The following is a 19,315-nucleotide window of genomic DNA, read 5'->3' on the forward strand; positions in this document are numbered from 1 at the left end:
CCTGAAGCTCGTCCTGTCAGCGTGGTGTGCCTGCTCGGGCTCTAACGGGCTTTGAGGTGTGTTGCTGCTGACCGCCACGGCTTGTCAGGTGAAGATCAGTGTGTCTTCTGGATCAGGTGTCGATACTTGTCAGCTGCAGAATGAAGTATTTGGTTGTAGGAGGGAAATCGTCTTTGCGCTCCAGCTTGAGGGCTGCACTAGTGCATCTTTTTGATGCAGAAAGAGATACTCACTTCACCAGGAGAAAGCAGTTCTGATTAGCCTGCGAAACATGAACTGTAGTAAATATTTGCTGCCCGAGTTTTTCCTGCACCATTTCTGCCTCCACGTGCAGTTCTGTTAAATCCATCAGCATCATCAGATTCCATGTTTCTTGTGTAACCCTACCCTGCTTGTCTTTACTAATCCCCTCTAAATAACTTTCAGATTTCATTTACTCTATTCCTGCGTTATCCATTTTCCTAGTACTTAATTCTTCAAAAATACTGTCTTTAGTTTTATCACTTTATCCATATTGGATTACCTGAATACATGAGCTTCCTTTTTTGTATTATCACGGTTTATTTTTCCTCTGACTGCTTAAATAACCCAGCTCTCTCATTAGTTTTTGGGGTTGGGATTTTTTAGTGGGGTGTTTTGTGTTGTTGTTGGTTTTGTTTTGGTTTTTTGTTTGGTTGTTTTTTTAAGAAAAATCACTGTTATGGGTGGTTTGGTTTTTGTTTTGGTTTTTGGATGGGTTTTTTTTAATGCTTAAGACAATTCTGCTTGGAGTTGTTACTCTGAAATTTTTGAAATTAAGCATCTCAGCAGTTCCAGTTAGAAATGAACTTTTGTGAGCCATGATGCTCGTGGGATCCATTTATGCAGAAGAAAAGCAGCTACTACAAAAGCTGAGCCCATAGCAAAACCACTAGAGTTCAGATCAGTAACTAATCTAGAAGTTAACACTAGATAAACCTTGAACAGCTTATCTGTTGGTAACAAGACAGCAGAGGGCAAATGGCTGATTGCTAAGTCCTAACCTAGCTCCCGAGGTTTCTAACTTTATTTCTATGCTTCGAAGTTTTTCCGGCATTTGAGTGCAGAAGGAGATTTTTGGACTCATGGGATTTTTTCTGTTTCAGAAAAAAGCAACCCCCTCTGAACATTTTTTCCATCTACAAACTTTGGGAATTTTCTTTTTTAAAATGAAATTGGGAGCTAGAACAGCGTAGTAGCTGGTATGACTGGTGTTATTTCAGTGAAGGCAGTAGAACCACACTCAAAAGCAAGAACTGGCTAGACTAGATGGTATGGCTTGCTTTTTGGTTTGGTAATCATTGCAGTGCCTATGGAAAAACCCAGGACAACACTTTAGCATGGCGTTGGCGGGGGTTAAACCACCTCTACAACACTTTCCCTGATGCATCTCCTTGTTTTGGAGAAAGAAAGAAGCAGTCCGTCTGCTCGCTTTCCTTTCTGGGTTTTCCAGCGTTGATACTAAATGCAGAGGTTTGGTAGGGCCAGGAACCTTCAGCTACCTCTGTTCGGAGGGTAAGGTTGGACTCTCGGGGATGGCTGTAATTAAAAATGTTTCCCCCTTGTTTTGCTATGCCACCACCTGCTAGGAATTATTGAACAAACACTGGTAGTATCTATAACCAGTCCCTTGAGACATCCAGGCAGTATATAAAGGAAGAGGGGCACCTGTTACTGGAAACTGTTTCGAGTTTACTCCAGAGTTGTTTATTTAATGCTATTTCTTTTGGTGCTTTTTTTGTAATAACTGAATATTTTAGGAAATAAACTGTAATGAAACATTAGACATTGCTAAAGCAAGGGATGTTTGCTTCCTGTTTCTGTTTTTAAAGAAAGGAGGCTGTGTTGCCTGTTCTACCCGACAGGTGTTAAGGTGAATTTGTTAACTTTTTAAATTGGTAATGCCTCACTATAAACACCAGGATTTTTCTCTCTTCTAGCTGCTGAGAGAAGTCTGCTGCATTATCTCTGGTATAACTGCAAGTATGACTTGACTGACTTGCATTCATGGCTCTTGGATGATCTGGTGAACCATGGAGCTCAAAGTATGGGTGGATGGAGTCCAGAGAATTGTGTGTGGGGTCACCGAAGTCACAACATGCCAGGAAGTTGTAATAGCCCTTGCTCAGGCTATTGGTAAGTAACTGTGTGAGCCGGGTGTCTGGGAACCAGGGAGAAGCTTTTTATGAAGCTAAACCGAGGGGAGGTGGGGTTGCACTGAGTATCAGTAGCGCATGAACATCTAATGCACAGTGGGATAACCTTGCAGGGTAAACTTGCAGCCTTTGATTTTTAACCTGCCAGAGAGAGATTAAAAAGAAAGAAAATGAACACTTTGAAATCTATAAACTTTCATTCAGTACAAATTTATTCTCTAAGTAATAATATATCGCCGTTTGTCATTGTAAATACAGCATGGACTAAAGAAGGTGCTAAACTGTCGGATGTTTTGAGTACCAAAGAAATACAAAAGCAGTGCAAAATAATTGGTTGGCTTTCACAAGCTAATGACGTTCATTGAAATTATACACATTGTAAGTATCCCTAGATATATTGGGAATAGTATAGATCAATGAAGTAGATCCTTCCAGTTCTCCTCTTACTCCTGCACTCCACATAACTGAGTACTAATGAAATGGTAACTTGAAGTCTGTTCAGTGTTAGCTATTTGCTGAACAGTGTAGTGAAAAAAAAAAAAAATCTTTCAGGCTCCACTACAAGAAAAAACATTCCTTCAGTCTTGTCAGATCTTTCTCAGTGATTGAGAGCATCCTGAATAAGCTTCAACTTCATCCCTTCAGTGCTTGCTATGCTGAATCTTATTCTTTGCTAAAATTTTGTAATTGGCTTTACATACTATTTAAATTTAGGCATTAAAACCGATGTCTTACCTAAAATTAAATTCATAATTTAAGGGCTAGCTTTTGCATTTGTCAGTATTCCAACAATTTTGCAAGATTGTATTAGCAGTCTGACTTGATTGCAAAATAATAATTTTCTCATCAGAAACAACGCACGGCCATGAACGTCAACTAGATATTCTACCTGTAAGCATGAAGTCAGTTTCTCTGAATTTCTCTGATATTTATTTATTTAAATATGTACTTCTGGACATCATTTCCATATACTTTCATCTGGTGGAGTAGAAGACTGGCGCTTTTTTATTTTATACCTTAAGGGGATTGAACACAATGCTAGCATGTGTATGCTCTATCTATATGCATCAGATACCTTTTAAAGTTTCATTTTAAAATTGTACAAAGTCAGTATGTCTCTAAAATCTTGTATTCAGTGGTTAGCTGTTAAATGCGCTTTTACTGTTTGTTAGTTGCAGCTTTTCATTTAGTGCTAATTGCTTTATGAATTGCTTGCTTCCATATCTCATTTTCTGCACATAGGTTTTTTTAAGACACAATTATGCTAGCATGATTATTTCCTAGCGATGATTAAGAAGTGTTACATATTTAGGAAAAAAAAATAAACAAACTGGTTGTGATAGACTTCTGTTCTTTATTTTGCTTTCAATATCTCTCTCATCCTGTTTCCTTTGCCTCCTCCCCAAAACAAAAAATGTCAGACTCCCAGTTCTAGGCAATAATTTAATGTTCTCCTGTGTCATTTCTCTTTGTTTTTTCTGTTATCCTCAGTTATTAGCTTGAACTCTGAAAAGACTCCATCAGCCTTGGAAACACACAGAGTTTTTGTCGACTCAGCAGACTTCCTTTTCTGTAACACGTCACCAGTTCATCTGGGGCATGCGACTCTGGTTCCATGTGGAGATAAATTTCAGTTGCAACCAGAGCCAAATTAAGATAATCCTTTGGAAACTCTTTCCTGAGGCAGATACCCTCTCTAGAAAGCACTTAGAGCAATTGCACTCCAGTTTCTCACTGGGGCTGCTAGGACAGTATTAAACACCATACAAATTACACTTGCGTGTCTTCGGCAAATAGGGCTTTCCCAAACCTCCTGTCAGGCCGTTCATCAGAAAAGCAACCATATGTCTGCTTCTTTGATTTGGCTAGAGGTACCACCTTACCAGGAATAATTGTCATTTGTGTTTGAATGGGAATCTATTAAAACGTATCCCTCTCTAGCTCTCACCTGACATTTGGTGGTGGAAAGTAGCCAGTCTTAGTTGGCTTCCTCCTTGGTTGGCTCTGATCTTATTTTCCACTTTGCTGTCTGGCTTCTTCAGCAGTCGCATAGCTTAGCAGGACTCAATATTATTTTGTCTGTCTGTTGGTCTGTCTGCAAAATTTTTGAGATGCTCCTTTTGTTTTATCCTGTCTTACAGTTTATTACTAGGTCCTTGACTTAAAAAATACAACACAGACACATAACGCAGTCATCTTCACTGAGCCTGAAATATGAACTGCAAGAGGTATATTATTTGTGTTGAAGTGCAGTGCCTGGAATATCTGTGAATTAACTTACTTTACAGCTGTATCCACTGAAGAAAGCACAAGTCAAAGATACTTGGATTAAGACATCTATAGTTCAAGAAACTTCTCATGGACAAACTGAAGCTGCCTCTGTTCTAGAGATATGAAAAGTAAAGCTTTACAATGTATTTCAAAAATAGAAAAATCAAGATTTTGTAGAATGGGCTGTGGTTGGAAGGCTCCTCTGAACATCATCTAGTCCAACTCTGCTGCTCAAAGCAGGGATGGCTAGAGTAGGTTGCTTGGGACCATGTGCAGGCAGGTTTTGAGTGTGGCCAAGCGTGGAGACTCCAGACCTCTCTGGGCCACCTTTCGCAGTGTTCAGTCACCCTCACAGTAAGAGGTTTTTTCCTTATGTTTAAATGGAATTCCTTGTATTTCAAGAAATTTCTTTTGCTGTCGCTTGATCAAATGCACGGCCGTGTCTCCTGATCTCCCGCTGTGATAAGAGCAACAAAAAGGTTTCCATCTATTTACTTTCCAACTCTCCCCTCGTGTCATGGAAATTCAGTAATAACTTGCTTCAGGATACTAAAGTATTCTAACCCCGCCCCCAGATGCAAAGACAGGGACTTATGTTCTAGAGCAATTTTAGCCAAACAAAAAGGGCAAGTCATGCTGGGCTATGCCCTGTGTAGGAGGTTCTGTCCCATGCCCAAAGCGTAGCCTAATCCATTGGCAGTGGAGTTCTGTCACTTAACTTGCCTGGCTAATGCTCCTTGACCTATTCCTTACAAATCGGTGTCTGCCACTATGACTTGCCAGTGGAAAGGCCTGTGCGTCTCTCTTCCTTTGGGGCTGTGCTCCTGATGGGTAACATTTGTGTTACCTGTTTCTGTGCTATGATCGCCTTCCCCTGTTGCCCATCTCTTGATCATTGAGGAATAGGAACTGATTATACTCCAGGTTTCTGTACAAATTAGGTTTTTTTCACTTCCATTTGGCTTGAAATTAAAGGGTTTGAATTAAATTTCAAATAAACCTTATTCTTTAAAACAAAGAAGAAGGGAGAGTTGTCTCCTGTGGTGATCCAAGCAAAGCTTATTTTAAAAATACATGTTTATATTTTAATGAATGCAAGAGAGAATAGTATCAATTGGATATAATTTTGGATACTGTAACTGATGGTGTCTCTAGCTTAGAAGGAGTTAGAAATGCCTTAGTTGGAGGGTCTCTGGAATTCTGTTCAAGACAGACATAAAACTATCCAGTTACAGGTTTCCAGAGAGTGAAATCACCTCTCACTGGGATCTTGGGGAACACTTGATATTACCTTTTACAAGTTTTATCCAGGGCTGCTTGCTTGCTTTCTTTTTTTTTTTTAACTCAAGCTGCTTGCAGATTACAAAGAGGAAGGTTTGGCCTCATAATACAAATAAGAGAAGAGATCATTTCATCATGAGAAACTAAGCCCTCACCAAATTGTAAAAATATACCACAGCATATAGTTTACATGGAGAACCATGAGTCTTGTTTTAAAAAAAAATTTGCCAGGAGAGATGAGCTAGACTTTTTCACATCCGTCATTGTCTATTTTAAAAATGTACATTTGACAGCAGATTCTGCCTGTTTTTCTGCTTCCACTAGCTTTTCTGTGCATTCTGTGAAAATCATGCCAGAATGGCTTCATATAAACACTGCTTGCTCATTTTGATTCCTCTTCTTAATTTGGGCAACTGAAAAACAAGTAAAAAGAAGTTATTGATACTTTTCAACTGTATGTATGATGAGACGGTTGGTGAATCCAGTCAGGGGTCTGTTTTGCAAAGTGGTATATGAACTTATAGTCAAGTGTGTGTGAGTGTAGTGGCTTCCCTCGAAAAATCATTGCAATACTGAAGGGAAAAACAGATGGTATCCTAAAAGAAAGCGAGCTAATCATGTTAGCTGATGGTTTAGGCAAATGTAGTTTAACTACAGAAGATTTTTTTTTTAATTGGCTTTTACTGGTTGTTTTCCATTCAAATCTAAACAATGAAAATCTTCCAAAGGAATATCGTGATGAATAGCGCGGTCACAAATATACTTGGCCTGTTTCTTCAGAAGTGTTCTTGTCCCAGACCCTGTGAGGATTTTTACTGCATTTGCTGTGATTTCTTTTCCCTCTGGAGACTAGAGTGTGTCTTCTGTACTCAGAATGACACGTTTGTTTCCTAGAAAGATAATATTTTAGCCTAGAGAAGTGAAGCTTGAATTTCTTACCAAAGTGCACTTTTGTTTTCTGCCCTCCCCATAATTTTCTGTGGCAAATAATTAAAGTGGCAGACTTGGTTTAAATAGTGCTGTGGATTTTGATTTTTCTGGCTGTAGCACAATCTCAGAAGAATATGAGCAACCCTTCAGTGAACAAGAAGTACAGCTGTCTCTTGAAAATTAAACAAATGCAGCTGTCAATTTTTTTATTGCAGTTGAGTATTTTTCCTCAGAGATAAATGGGGTGTATTTATGAAAATAAAGCACAGATTTGTTCATGCTGTTTCAAACATGTGTTACAGCATTGTAAGGCTCAGCCAGAGTTGTATCTGGAAAAATCACACCACTTCGTTGTTGTCTCTTATGTTTGTCCCATCCTCCAAATAATTTCTGCTAAAGCAAGGGCCAGAGCTGGCTGTCAGACAGTTTGAGAGAGAGGAAAGAGTCTGAGGTTGAATTGAATCGTAGCGCTGAGTCTGAAGAGGATTAGAAAAAGGGAACAATATTTGTTGGTACAAAGTGAAGTTTTTGAACATTGAATTAATCATGCAGTTTACTGCTAAGAATCACTTAAAACTTGTGTTATTTTTGACCCCAACATTTCATTCTCTGTTGCTTCAAATAGCAGCATTAAGAGGGATAATAAGAAGTACAGGAAATCTGCACACTGTGGTGATCCCATGGTGTGATCATATAAACTTTATGATTCGGAAATCTAGTGACAGTAACCTTGCTGAAAGGCACGGTGGTTGGGCGGGATGGTTTGTTGCCACCTTTAAGGATTTGGTATGTCTTAGTGTAGCGGTGGCATGTGCAGCAGAGACCTGGGCTGCTTTATCTGCTTTGCCACGTCTTGCTGTTTGACCTTGGCCAAACTGCTCCTCTGCATTGTTTTACCTATTTAGGAAATGAGTCTAAAATAAGTGCAGTACATCGAAGTGCTTAGGCGAAAGGCAATTGAAAGGATGAAACGACTGTAAGTGCTTTGTTTTGTCAGATTATGATAAACTCTTGTATACCCTTTTTTGAGCAAAAAGTTAATAGTAATAAACTAAGATTTCAGTCCTGATAAAGACATGTAATCACACTGTGAGCACAGCTGGACCTGGTGAACTAAGCAGACCGCCCTCACTGTCATTAGACTTGAGCCTGAATACCTCCGTGGGCATGTTTTCCTAGGACTGGACCCCTCCTCTGATTTTCATTGTTTTCTATGGTATGCGTACATGTCTGTGCATAATATGGCATGAGTTAAGAAAACTGAGCAACGCAAACTCTAACCTCTATTTTAAAGGCTTTTTTACTCTTAATCTTTCTTGGTTATTTAATGAGTTCTCGGGTAGCTAGAATGGTATTTTTTTAAATTGCTACGGATGTTAACTTAAGTATCACATAATGAATGAAATGTCAGCTTCATATTTCAAAGATACCGAGTTCAAATCATGCTGGGTTTATTAAAATTGCCAGCAATTACTTTTCTATCAGTGCTGTTAAAGATTCAGGAGTTAATGTTCTTGCCCCTTTGGTAAGACAGAGCATTTTCTCCCACGTGTTCCACATGTTAAGAGTTCTTACAAGATTTTACCCATGTATAATTATTTTTCTGTATATTGCCTTGTTAAGGAAGACAGCATCCAGTCATCTAGGGCTGGAAGGCGCTCTCTGGAAAACCAAGTGGGTCAGAAAGCTGTATCCAGGCTGGGGAGGGGGTGCATTTGTCAGTGCCCCCAGAGCTCTGGGCAGTCTGGGTTTGGCTTGAGCGTGTGTTGGCATACCTGGCTTTACCTTCATGGAAACCTGCGCGCAGACAGGCGACAGCGTGTGTATTCTCACTATGCGCTGTTGTGAGTTTGGTGTGCTAATTCAGATTTAGCTCAAGGGCAAGACTAGTACAGCTTCCTTTATAGTTTGGCTGTCTTAAAACTTGCGTGTAAGACAGAAGTCGCATTTTCTTTTTTCAGACTGTCCAGAGTGCCACCATGCAGGGAAGGTCTTTGGCACAGCTGCTGTGCAGTAGCAGAGGTGATGGGATCCCTGGCAAAAATGGGAGTTAGGAGTATGCCTGCCAGAGAGCAACTCCCTGGCACCAAGTGCATCCTGGTGATCTTAGGGAAGGAGGAGAAACTGGGAGCCAGACCACATGGCCTCTAGTGACAGAGGCCTGCTCTTGCCCACCCTAGCCCCTTCCCTAGGGAAGGAGAGGTACCTCCATGGTTAAGACTGCTCATCTAGCCACCTTTCCCAGAAATAACACGAGACCAGGGCAGTGACTCACCTGCTTGCACTGGCTCACTGCTGCACGTCCTGGCTGTGAAGCATGGGAGACACTTAATAAAAAGCTGGATCTTACTTGGTGCTTGAAATAAACTTTTGTAGCCTGACGGGAAAGGTAAGGCCCAGATACGTTTATACATGGTAGATCGTGCTACCTGCATACAAAAGAATCATAGTGTCTGTCCCTGAAATGCTTTGCATGTAGAGAATGATGCACTTTTGGGAGGGAGAAAAGGGATGAATCATTTCTGTCCTGAAAAACAGTATTGATGACCTCTCAGGTCACAGTCCTGCCAGAAGTGTTGCACGAGAAACACCACTACTGCTACGTTTCTTTGGAATTTCATTTTGACTTTTGGCAGCAGAAATAGTTGCTCATGTCTACTGTGTCAGCTGCAAGTATCAAAGCATATAGAGAAGCTTGAAGTGAATAATAGTTATATGGGTCCAACTACCTTCATGGAGTGTAATTTAAAAGTCCACCTCTTGAGAGTCTAAAAAAAAAGTTCAATTAACTTGTTCCTATATTTCTTTAGTTTAATCACCGTTCATTGTAATGGAATCTGTGTTTAAATTACCAAATTACATCAGTCCCAAACTAAGACTACAGTGCTTGGGCACATGACATGGGCACTTGGGTCCAGAGCTTGCTGTTTGGCTGTGCAGCAGAGCAGTGGCTGATCCAGGATACTGGCTGTCATTAGCTCTTTAATCTCTCATTGATCAAGCGATAGCCGGTGGCATTAGAGCCGGGTTCAAACCACTCATGACAGCTAGTTGTGGGACATCAGAACATCGGTATTCTGGAGTCCATATATGTCCTTTTTTGGTCTCTTTCTCACTTTTAAAATAAAAGATTGTTTTGAAGATGGTCCTGTATTAATAGAACCTGTGATGTTTGTATGCTTAGGTAGCTGTAGGTCTAAACTTAACCTGTTAACGCCGACGCTGGCCCTTTGTGCAGATGCAGTGTGCTTTATATATGTAAATATATACCTACTTCTGTGATAGCTTGTCATTTGCTGTCTTGCAAAACAGATGCAAATTCTTGATGATTGTTTTGAGATGGTAATATTATATGGTCCATGTGGGGGACCATTATATGGTCAGTGGGTCAGCACAGAATATTAATGAGAAGTAGCTGGCCCACGAATGGGGTGTAGAGGCTCTGTGCTTTCTCTAGCCCATGAATTGCTGTTTTCTGAAGAGGGAACCATAGAACACAGCACTGCTGGTGCTTGTTTGGGGCTGTCTGGATTGTTTTCTCTACCATTCTCATCATAAGTACAAGGCTTTGACAGAAGTATTAAAAACAAAAAAGAAAACTGGTCTAGTATGTCCTTAAAAAGAAGTTTGATTTCAGAAGTTGTAAGGGATCCACTGACAAGGCTGTGCTTGGGCAGCTCCTTGAATTGACTACTTAGCTGCTCCTCTAACTTTACCTGGAAATACGTCATAAATTTGCATGAGATTCAGTGTGTTCAATATGCAGCTGGGAAAAACACACTATGGTTTAATGAATACCATACATTGCTGGTATGGGGTGCATTACGTGAATACAACAGTGACTAATTTTTAAAATGATACGGTTTGCGTGAATGAGGTAGAACTCCGTTCTGCCAGGTGCTGTATAAGCACAAAGAATTTCTATTTCAGAAAGCTTGTGGACAACAGACAAGACAAGAAGCAGCATGCAGGTGTTGAACTGTTCCTTGTCAACAACCCAAGCAACCTGCTTTCTCCTTGTCAATGGTAGCATGTCAAAACCAGCAGTTTGTTACAGGGATGCCTGTGTTCTGAAATATTCTGTCATTAGTTTTGAATTAACTCATTCACCCTTTCATTTGTGAGTTAATCCCTTCTAATGCAAGCAAACACCACAGTTGTGGTTGTCCAAGTATTGTTAATCTGCATCATACATAGGCTGAATACACGAAACCTAGGTAATGATCTCGGATGAGGACAGCTTTGGTTTAGACTAACACTGAACTCCAGGTGTGGTTCTTGAACTGTATTAAGTATTCCTTCTACAAAACACTTTGTTTTATGTGGATCTTGAGTGCCGAGTTCATTATTTAGGACTGCATGTTGATTTGGACCCCTAAGCTAAGGTGGAAATAGTTCTTGGCAAGTGCCTTGCTTAATTCCTTAATTCACTTTTGGTCGAGATTGTTAGCTTTATTCCACACCCCACACCCCCCTTTTCTTTTTTTTTGCCTCTTGTTACATTTCTTTTAAGTAGTGCATTTAATAGCAAAGTGAATAGAAATTGCATGCTGATCACTCCCCTAGTGCTACTCTTGTTTACAATTTCAAGACTTCTTTGAACTTGGCTGTTTCTGACACAACAAGAACATTAGTAGCATTACCATGATTACAAGTTGAAAGCTGAAAGCTTTTAAGATTAGCAAAATGGAGTGGTAAAATGCAACCTTTGTCCTGGGTTCTGTGGTATGTTTTTACTTCATTTTTCTTCTCCGAGATTTTATTGTTAGTATGCTATGGCAAACAGCACTAGATTTATTTTTCCTATAATAACACTGATGCCTACTACAAACTATAAATCTTCATGGATCAATGAACAATATTGTGGGCTGGCAAAAATCTCTGACTTTGTATCTTGGCATAGTAAACTTGTTTTTTAAGTACTTTATTACAATAAACTTCAAATCTGTTTCTGAGAGTGTTGACCAAGCATGTTGGTATGCCAATAGATTTTTTTTTTCTCTCTCCCCCCCCCCCGGCTTACCTCAAGTCATTTATTTATAAGGCATTAGGGGGGGTTGGATTGCTGTTGCCATGCTGCTTGCCTTGTTTTGCCGACTTCTATCAGTCAAATCTTCACGTATTCTTTGAGCTCTCACTCCTAACTTGGAAGTGAACATGGACGTTTTGGTCTCTTATTTGGCCAGCTAACTATCGCTAGTATGACCCGTCAGCCAAAGCAGCCTGTTTTCTAGGCGGTGCCTGTACAGCTGATTTTTTGTTGTTGTTGTTCTTTGCATCATGAGCTAATTGTGAGAAAGTGAGATCAGCGGAACCATTTCCAACGCAGTGGCTATATCCCGGGGAGCTCTTTATAAGGCTCATCTGACAATATCAGATTGTAGGGGGCCGCGTAGTGTGTTAATCACCACAGTGGAGCTTGTCTCCTACAAATTTGAGGTGGGGAGTCTGCGCGAGTGTTGTGGTTGGAGGCCAGAGGCAGATGTCCAGCCTGAGATTAGGATATTTTTGTTCTTTTGGGAAAAGTGCAGTGGTTGGGCAGGTGGCATAAGGAAAGAAAACGCATCAAATGGGTTACCACTGGTAACTACATTTATTCCAAGTCCCCCACTCCATAGTTGCATATGTGACAGGTATTTTAGGCATTTATGTGCTGAAATAAATCCTCATTTGAATGATGATCTATCATGGAAATGGATATATGTAATGCATTAAAATAGCTAATGATGTTTTTAAGGTTAATGGCAATTGTGGAGCTGTTCAGAAATTGATCAGGATCACATGCTTTAAAAGCAGTTGATCTTTCACGTCTTTTTGTAAACAATGCTGTGGCTTTTAAGTGAAGTCACTCTCATGATAAGGGATACTTTCTCCTGCATTTGGAGAGTGCTGTATCTCAAAGTAGTAAGAATGGTTAGAAAAAATAAAAATAGTGGAAAACCTCAAATGCTGTATTTTTGTAGCATTCAAAGCATCCTATAAGGAGTACCAGAGGAAACTCAATTAACTATGTTTGGCAGCACCACAAATGAGCCGTAGACGTAAGTTGTGCTTCCCCCTGCCCTAAAATACTGCATCGTAGCGCTAGCTGTCCATGTAGAGGTCAGAAAACATCCTGACAGTTGTTAAAGGATTTGAGCTGCTTCCTGAAGGCTGTGTACTCCGGGGGGGCTTGCGAACTGCTCTTGCAGATGAGGAGTCTGCAGGGAGCCCAAGTTGCTCATTTCCAGCCTCTGCCACGCTTGTCCCTGTGTTCTGCGCTGTGAAGGTTTGTCATGTCGGCAGCGCTGCCGCGGGCCACGTGAGCTGGCATAATGCTGCCGTGGCCCCCAGCCGGCTTTCCCCAGTGTCCCCGCTAACTGGAGGTGGGGGACAAAATGGTGAACTAAGGCTCAGGCAGTCATTAACAGTTGCCTCTCTGATGGATGATAACAGTTAGAAGCAAATACATCGTCTCCAAATTTTGATTTTTCTATGTGGCTGTATGAAAGGTGTGGAACTCTTTCTAAGAAATTCTTGTTTCCTTCTTCTAGGGATGTATATTTGATGTATTTCTTTGCTAGATAGCAGCATCGCTAGGTCACTTCTTTTAATTTCAGTGACCTCAGATCTGAAAAAAGCCCTGGAGTTGTGCCGTCTCAGTTGTGCGTGCCGTGGAAATCGGTACTCGCGCGTTCAGTTACCGCTGTATGCGGAGAGGATTTTCCTGAGATAGTTTGCAGTTAAAATAAGCAATACGTAGACGCCGTGCTCAGCTCAGTAAATGAAGGAGCATGCATTACTCTGACGCGAGACGAGCGCGCTGAGCATTGTGCCGCTCCCGCTGCGGAGGGCAGTGCCCGCAGGCACAGACACCTCTGAGGAGACCCTGCAGAGGAGCGCGGGTCCTGCCTCCGCAGCGCCTCCTCCCCTTGCAGCAGCTCCTGCGCGCGCACCCCCGCGCACCCCCGCGCACCCCCGCGCACCCCCGCGCACCCCCGCTCCCCTTCGCGAGCCCGAGGCGCAGCGAGCGGCCCGCTGGAGAGCGGCGCCGGGCGGCCGCCGGGGGGCGCCCGCGCCGGCCCCGCCCGGCGCCCGGCGCTGTCGCTGTCCGGCAGCGCCCCCTGGCGGGCCGCCCCGCTGACGGCTGTGCTTGCCTTGCAGGTCGCACCGGGAGGTACACGCTGATCGAGAAATGGCGGGACACGGAGCGGCACCTGGCGCCGCACGAAAACCCCATCGTCTCGCTGAACAAGTGGGGGCAGTACGCGAGCGACGTGCAGCTGATCCTGCGCCGCACCGGGCCCTCGCTGAGCGAGCGGCCGACCTCGGACAGCGTGGCTCGCATCCCGGAGAGGACGCTGTACCGGCAAAGCTTGCCTCCCCTGGCCAAGCTGAGGCCTGCCGGCGACAAATCCATGAAGAGGAGGGAGCCGAAGAGGAAGTCCCTCACCTTCACCGGCGGGGCCAAGGGGTTAATGGACATCTTTGGGAAAAGCAAGGAATCCGAGTTCAAGCAAAAGGTGCTCAACAACTGTAAAACAACAGCGGATGAGTTGAAGAAATTGATCCACCTCCAGACGGAGAAACTTCAGTGCATTGAGAAACAGCTGGAGTCCAACGAAGCCGAGATCCGCTACTGGGAGCAAAAGTACAACTCCAGCCTGGAAGAGGAAATCCTCAAGCTAGAGCAGAAGATTAAAAGGAACGAAGTGGAGATTGAAGAGGAGGAGTTCTGGGAAAACGAGCTGCAGATCGAACAGGAGAACGAAAAACAGCTGAAGGAGCAGCTGCAGGAGATGAGGCAGAGGATCCTGGAGTGCGAGAGCAAGCTGAAGGACTACCTGTCTCAGATCCACAACATGGAAAGTGGCCTTGAAGCAGAGAAGTTGCAGCGGGAAGTTCAAGAGTCCCAAGTGAATGAAGAAGAGGTCAAGGAAAAGATCGAGAAGGTGAAGGGTGAGATCGATATTCAGGGCCAGCAGAGTCTGAGATTGGAAAATGGCATTAAAGCTGTAGAAAGGTCTTTGGGCCAAGCTACCAAAAGGTTACAGGTAAGAATGTCCTTTTTATCCCTAGCAAAGAAAAGTCAAAGACCTGGCTGTAACAGATTTCTCTTACACAGATTTGGAGCCCATGAAAGAAAACACGAGAAAGTTTCCACAGTGACTTTGGGTAAAAGGAAGAAAGTGTTGCCTTCGTTTTCAAATTGCATTTCAGATTTTTTTTGAAGAGCAGGCAATTTTCATTTCACCTGTCTGTATTTTACTCATTCAAACCATCTGAAAAGAAAAACAGTAGTTGGTTTTTTGTCTCAAGATAAACCAGCAGGTGTTTTGGTGGATGTGTCCCTGGCTGTTCAGAAGGTCTGGGTGGCCTGCAGCGTTAGTGCTGAGTGCCACACCACGTCCTGGCTCACTTTCTTTCCCATTGGTTACAGCTTTAGTTTGCTACCATTCCCTGACTGCCTGCTGACCTCTGAGAATCACCATGCAGTGGTCCATGATAGAGAAACACCAGAGCTAGTATCAGCCAAACTAGCTGAGGGCAGTGTGGCTGCACCCATGGCAATGCATCTAGCCACCTCGCCCTGCTGAGAGGGAGTGCTCGCCAGCTCCAGCGAGCTGCTGCTGTGCGAGTGGGTCTGGGCTCTTTTACACCTCAAACAAATAATATCTCCTGCATGAACAATAGCACATTTAGGGCTAGCAGGGGATTGTTGTACCGCTGGGTGTTAAATGGGACCATAGTGCTCTTGGCCTTTAAAAGTATTCGTCTTCAAACCCCTGTTGATTTGGGGTTAGATATCTTGAGGATTTAGGTCCTAGATCTTGGCAGCTCAGTGCTTCATATTGTTAAATTTCAGGGAAATTTACACCATCATAGCCTTTTCTGAGGCTAAACTTCTGATTCCTGCTAGGTTTGTCTGCCACCAAAGTAGATGAATTAAAAAGAACAGTCCAGCACCAGCACCTGGATAGACGGATGTAGAGCTCAAACAACTGTTAGCTTACAGGGCTTTTGTTCTAAAGAATAGGATCTCCCTTTTCCTGTCTGACTTGCTAGTGTTCAGGACTTTATTTTCTCTACATCTCAGGTATTTGTGGCACATATCTCTGGTTCCGTGCTGAAGTTAATGATATCACTTGGAACTTGATAGAGCATGAAAGAATAAATATAAATGGAAATCCAGCTGCTAGCTGGATGAGGTGAAGGAAAGATTGTGGCTCCTGGGATTTTAATGTGCCACGTAAGATAGGACTGAGGCACCACACATCAGTTTGAGTTGCGATTCTTGCCGTATTCCTGGGATTCAGTTACTGTGTTCCACAGTGCTGCAGTTGCAGTAAGGTGATTCTGCTGTGAATATGTAAAGGGATTTTGCATCCTTATTTCTGAGCACTGAGAACCATGTCAGTATAAGCTGTTTTTACTAAATGAGGAGGGAAAAAAATGTAATCTTTTCATCCAAAGCAAAATGGATGAAAACTATAAGCAGTTTTGGCCATATTTATCTATCCTGAATTTCCAGATACACTACACGTAAGGATATGCACTAACAGAAAGCATCAAGTCCACTTTACGTATTTTACCTATCCTCAGTAACACTCAGTGAGGCTGTGGATGAGTTCAAAATCTTTCTCGCCTTTTTTTTTTTTGGTAGGCTAGGGTTTCACTTTTTCAGGAAAGTTCCTGTTAAATTCAGATCTTCCAAGCTTGTTCTAAACCTAAGGGTGTACTAATCCAGAAGTCCAGGAGAAAAAAAACTCACCTCTGTATTATACAGTTTTGGGGGGAGGAAATAGAGAAATATTTTCTTGCATGCTGAAAGTTAAATATTAATATTCATAGAACTGCTGATCTGAAACTAGAAAACTGAGCATGGGTGTTTTTATAGGCCTTTCAGTAAGGAAGGAAAGAAAATTTTGGTTCACTAGATTTCAAGTGATAAGAACAGGAAAGTGGCATTTTTTTAGTAGCATGTGAGAAATTTCTAGTAATTTATCCTACGTCTTCTCTTTCATTCCTTTGTCTAGCCACCTCAATAACACTACTTTCCAACAATATGAGCCTATGTTCAAGTAAGGATCAGATGCAGCACTCTGCTCTCCCTGTTCCTAGAGAAAGATTTTTTAAATGCAAAAAAAACCCCAAAACAAAAAAACCAAAATCCCACCCTTTTTCAGGTAAAAGATCTCACTAAAGTTTCACAATTAGATACTAAATTTAAGAGCTTAAACCAGCAGGATTTGGGGTGATACTTAACATTTTTACCTTATTTCCTGTGAAAGTTGAGAAATGTCAAGAGCAGGTTATTTACGACGTGAGTTCTGCTAACCTGCCTATTTAAGTGATTCAGGTTTTTTAAAGGAACTGAATTCCCTTCAGTGGCAACTTTGTTACAGTTTCATAAAACATGGAGCTGTAGAATTAACATTGTAGTAAGTAAAGACCATTGCGAATTTCCTGTGTCCCTGTAGAGTCTAATGGGCCTAAAATAAGACAATTCTACAGAAAAATTCAGTTTAAAATTTGGAAGCGACCTGGTTTCCATTTCTCAGTCCGGTTTCTCCGAAAGGTCATAGCCAGTGAATGGAAACACAAGTCTAGCACGGGAAGCTGAGACCAACCACATGGTATGCATTGACTGAACAGGTCAAACAAACACATCAGTGACAAAGCAATTGGCATTTAAAAGGTTCTAATTTAGACATCAGATCAGTTGTGTTAATTTTCTTACTAACTGTTGAATTCAGCCTCAACTGTGACCAAGTTTAAAATGAAAGAGGGTTGTGCTGTTGGGGACTGTTCCTAGAACAGATCCACAAAACTATTCTCCCCCAATTCTTGTGTGAGTTCATGTATAATTCTGCTTACACAAGATAACTAGGGAAAAGAAGGTTGACCCAACCTCCATGCCAAAATGAAGACGTAGCAGTATGCACTGCGTGGAAATGCCCACAGACATGCTGCCTGGCATCTGGGTAGCTAGCCCATCCCTTGTGTGTCCAAACAGGTGAAGCCCATCCTGGCTGTGGAAGGAGTACCCCATGCAACTGTCTGCTAATGAAGCTGAATCTGTGTGTGTGTGTTGGGGGAGTATAATTGTAGTCTAAGACTGTTGTAATCTATCAGAGCTGTAGGTTTTGTATACCATGCTAGAATTACAGAGCATTGAGGGAGACCCTAAACGATCATCTTCTGTGCTTGTGAAGGAGCGGTGAACCAGCCAGGATTTGGCCTCATTGTACAACATGCAGTACGCTTGCAGAGTGAGAGAGTTCTGTCCATAAAAATTTACACTCTAAATAGAAAACGTTAAGAACAACAAGAGAAGGGAATTATTCTCCTTTTAGGAAAAAAAGAACTAAATGAGCTGTCCAAGTCATGCTGGACGCTTCTGGCAGAGCTAAGATTTGGTGCCAGACTGATGCTCAGCTGATGTCTTTTTTCAGAGTGCTCACTACTACCTTTATTTGCTCACATCTGTTATGCCAAAATTTTTCTCAGGTGATAGGAGAAACATCCGGTAGTCATCCAAGAAGCAATATAAACAGACTAGTAGTAACCCCTAAAAAGTAATAGTGAGTGTTGATTCGCTTTCTAAATTATGAGAGTAAAATACCTTTCAACTTTTCCATTTACAGTTCAATTTAAAAATTGGAGGCTTTCTCATCAAAAGGAGAAGTGTTAGTTGCCCAGCTGCAAATAGAATCTGAAAGTGCTGCTTTATGCTTGCTGCTGCTCACCAGATGTTTTCTCTTTCCTGGCAGGACAGGGAACAAGAACTGGAGCAACTGACAAAGGAGCTGCGACAGGTCAATCTCCAACAGTTCATCCAGCAAACAGGAACGAAGGTCACGGTGCTGCCAGCAGACCCTGTTGAGGTGGAGGCCCCACATGTGGAGCTCGAGAGAGGTGCAGTACTCAGAATGCTTTTGGTGGGCGGGAGAAGGGGATGGCAATGCGTTTACCTGCTGTGTTAATGCTAGCACTCATAAATGAAGTGAATGCTTTGTTAGCGAAGAAGTTAGCAAAGTATTACGAAAGCACAGTGTCAAATATTTCTCTTCATTTCAAGGGTTTAGCAAGCTATAAATAAAGTGCAGTATGTAAATAACTTCTCTCCCACTGTGCCTAGGCATGTGTTTGTCCCATCAGTAACCCATTAGACCAGTAGCTTTCACGTGTGGCTGCCATGGCTGCAGGCATGTAAGCTGGCACGCAACATGATTGCATGTCTTGACGTTGCTGTTCATCTGGGTTCTTCCTCTTCTGGGGGGATGTGTTGTCAAAGTAGAAAAAGGAATGTGTCTGGATCTCAAGAAATCCCAGACAGCCGCCACACAGGAATAGGAGCTAATCCAGCTGGGCTGCCAGCCATCCGGAAGTCCTGCACAGATGGCTGTTATGGCATGTGCAAATTGACTTTGCCCCTAGTGAGATCAGTGCATTCTGCACATGCCCACATCCGAATTCAGAATTTCCTAGACAGAAACATGGGAGCACTTCAAATGTGTGTCACAACTGTGGCACAAGCAAAAACTCCTTTGCTGTGGCTCAGCCTCTGCTGTGGTGTGCTTTACCCAGTACCCTGCTTGTATTCCTCTTACCTGGTTTTGTCCCTTCTCTCAGAAAACTTTCTAACCAAAAGGCATTGGGAGGATAGGGAGGTGGGG

General features: G+C 42.3%; 1 protein-coding gene across 2 annotated transcripts in view; it reads left to right on the top strand.

Annotated features, from left to right (window-relative positions):
* The window catches only part of RASSF8 (Ras association domain family member 8), a 91,449-nt gene that overhangs the window by 66,643 nt on the left and 5,491 nt on the right, over nucleotides 1–19,315 (top strand). For both annotated transcript variants that reach the window (XM_059816785.1, XM_059816786.1), the window contains exons 3-5: nucleotides 1,959–2,154; nucleotides 13,800–14,689; nucleotides 18,410–18,554. In XM_059816785.1, coding sequence (XP_059672768.1) covers nucleotides 2,052–2,154; nucleotides 13,800–14,689; nucleotides 18,410–18,554 — 1,138 coding nt within the window. In that variant the 5' untranslated portion in view covers nucleotides 1,959–2,051. The remainder of the gene's footprint in view (nucleotides 1–1,958; nucleotides 2,155–13,799; nucleotides 14,690–18,409; nucleotides 18,555–19,315) is intronic.

This window comes from Gavia stellata, chromosome 4 (assembly GCF_030936135.1).
Source record: "Gavia stellata isolate bGavSte3 chromosome 4, bGavSte3.hap2, whole genome shotgun sequence".
Taxonomy (NCBI): Eukaryota; Metazoa; Chordata; class Aves; order Gaviiformes; family Gaviidae; genus Gavia; species Gavia stellata.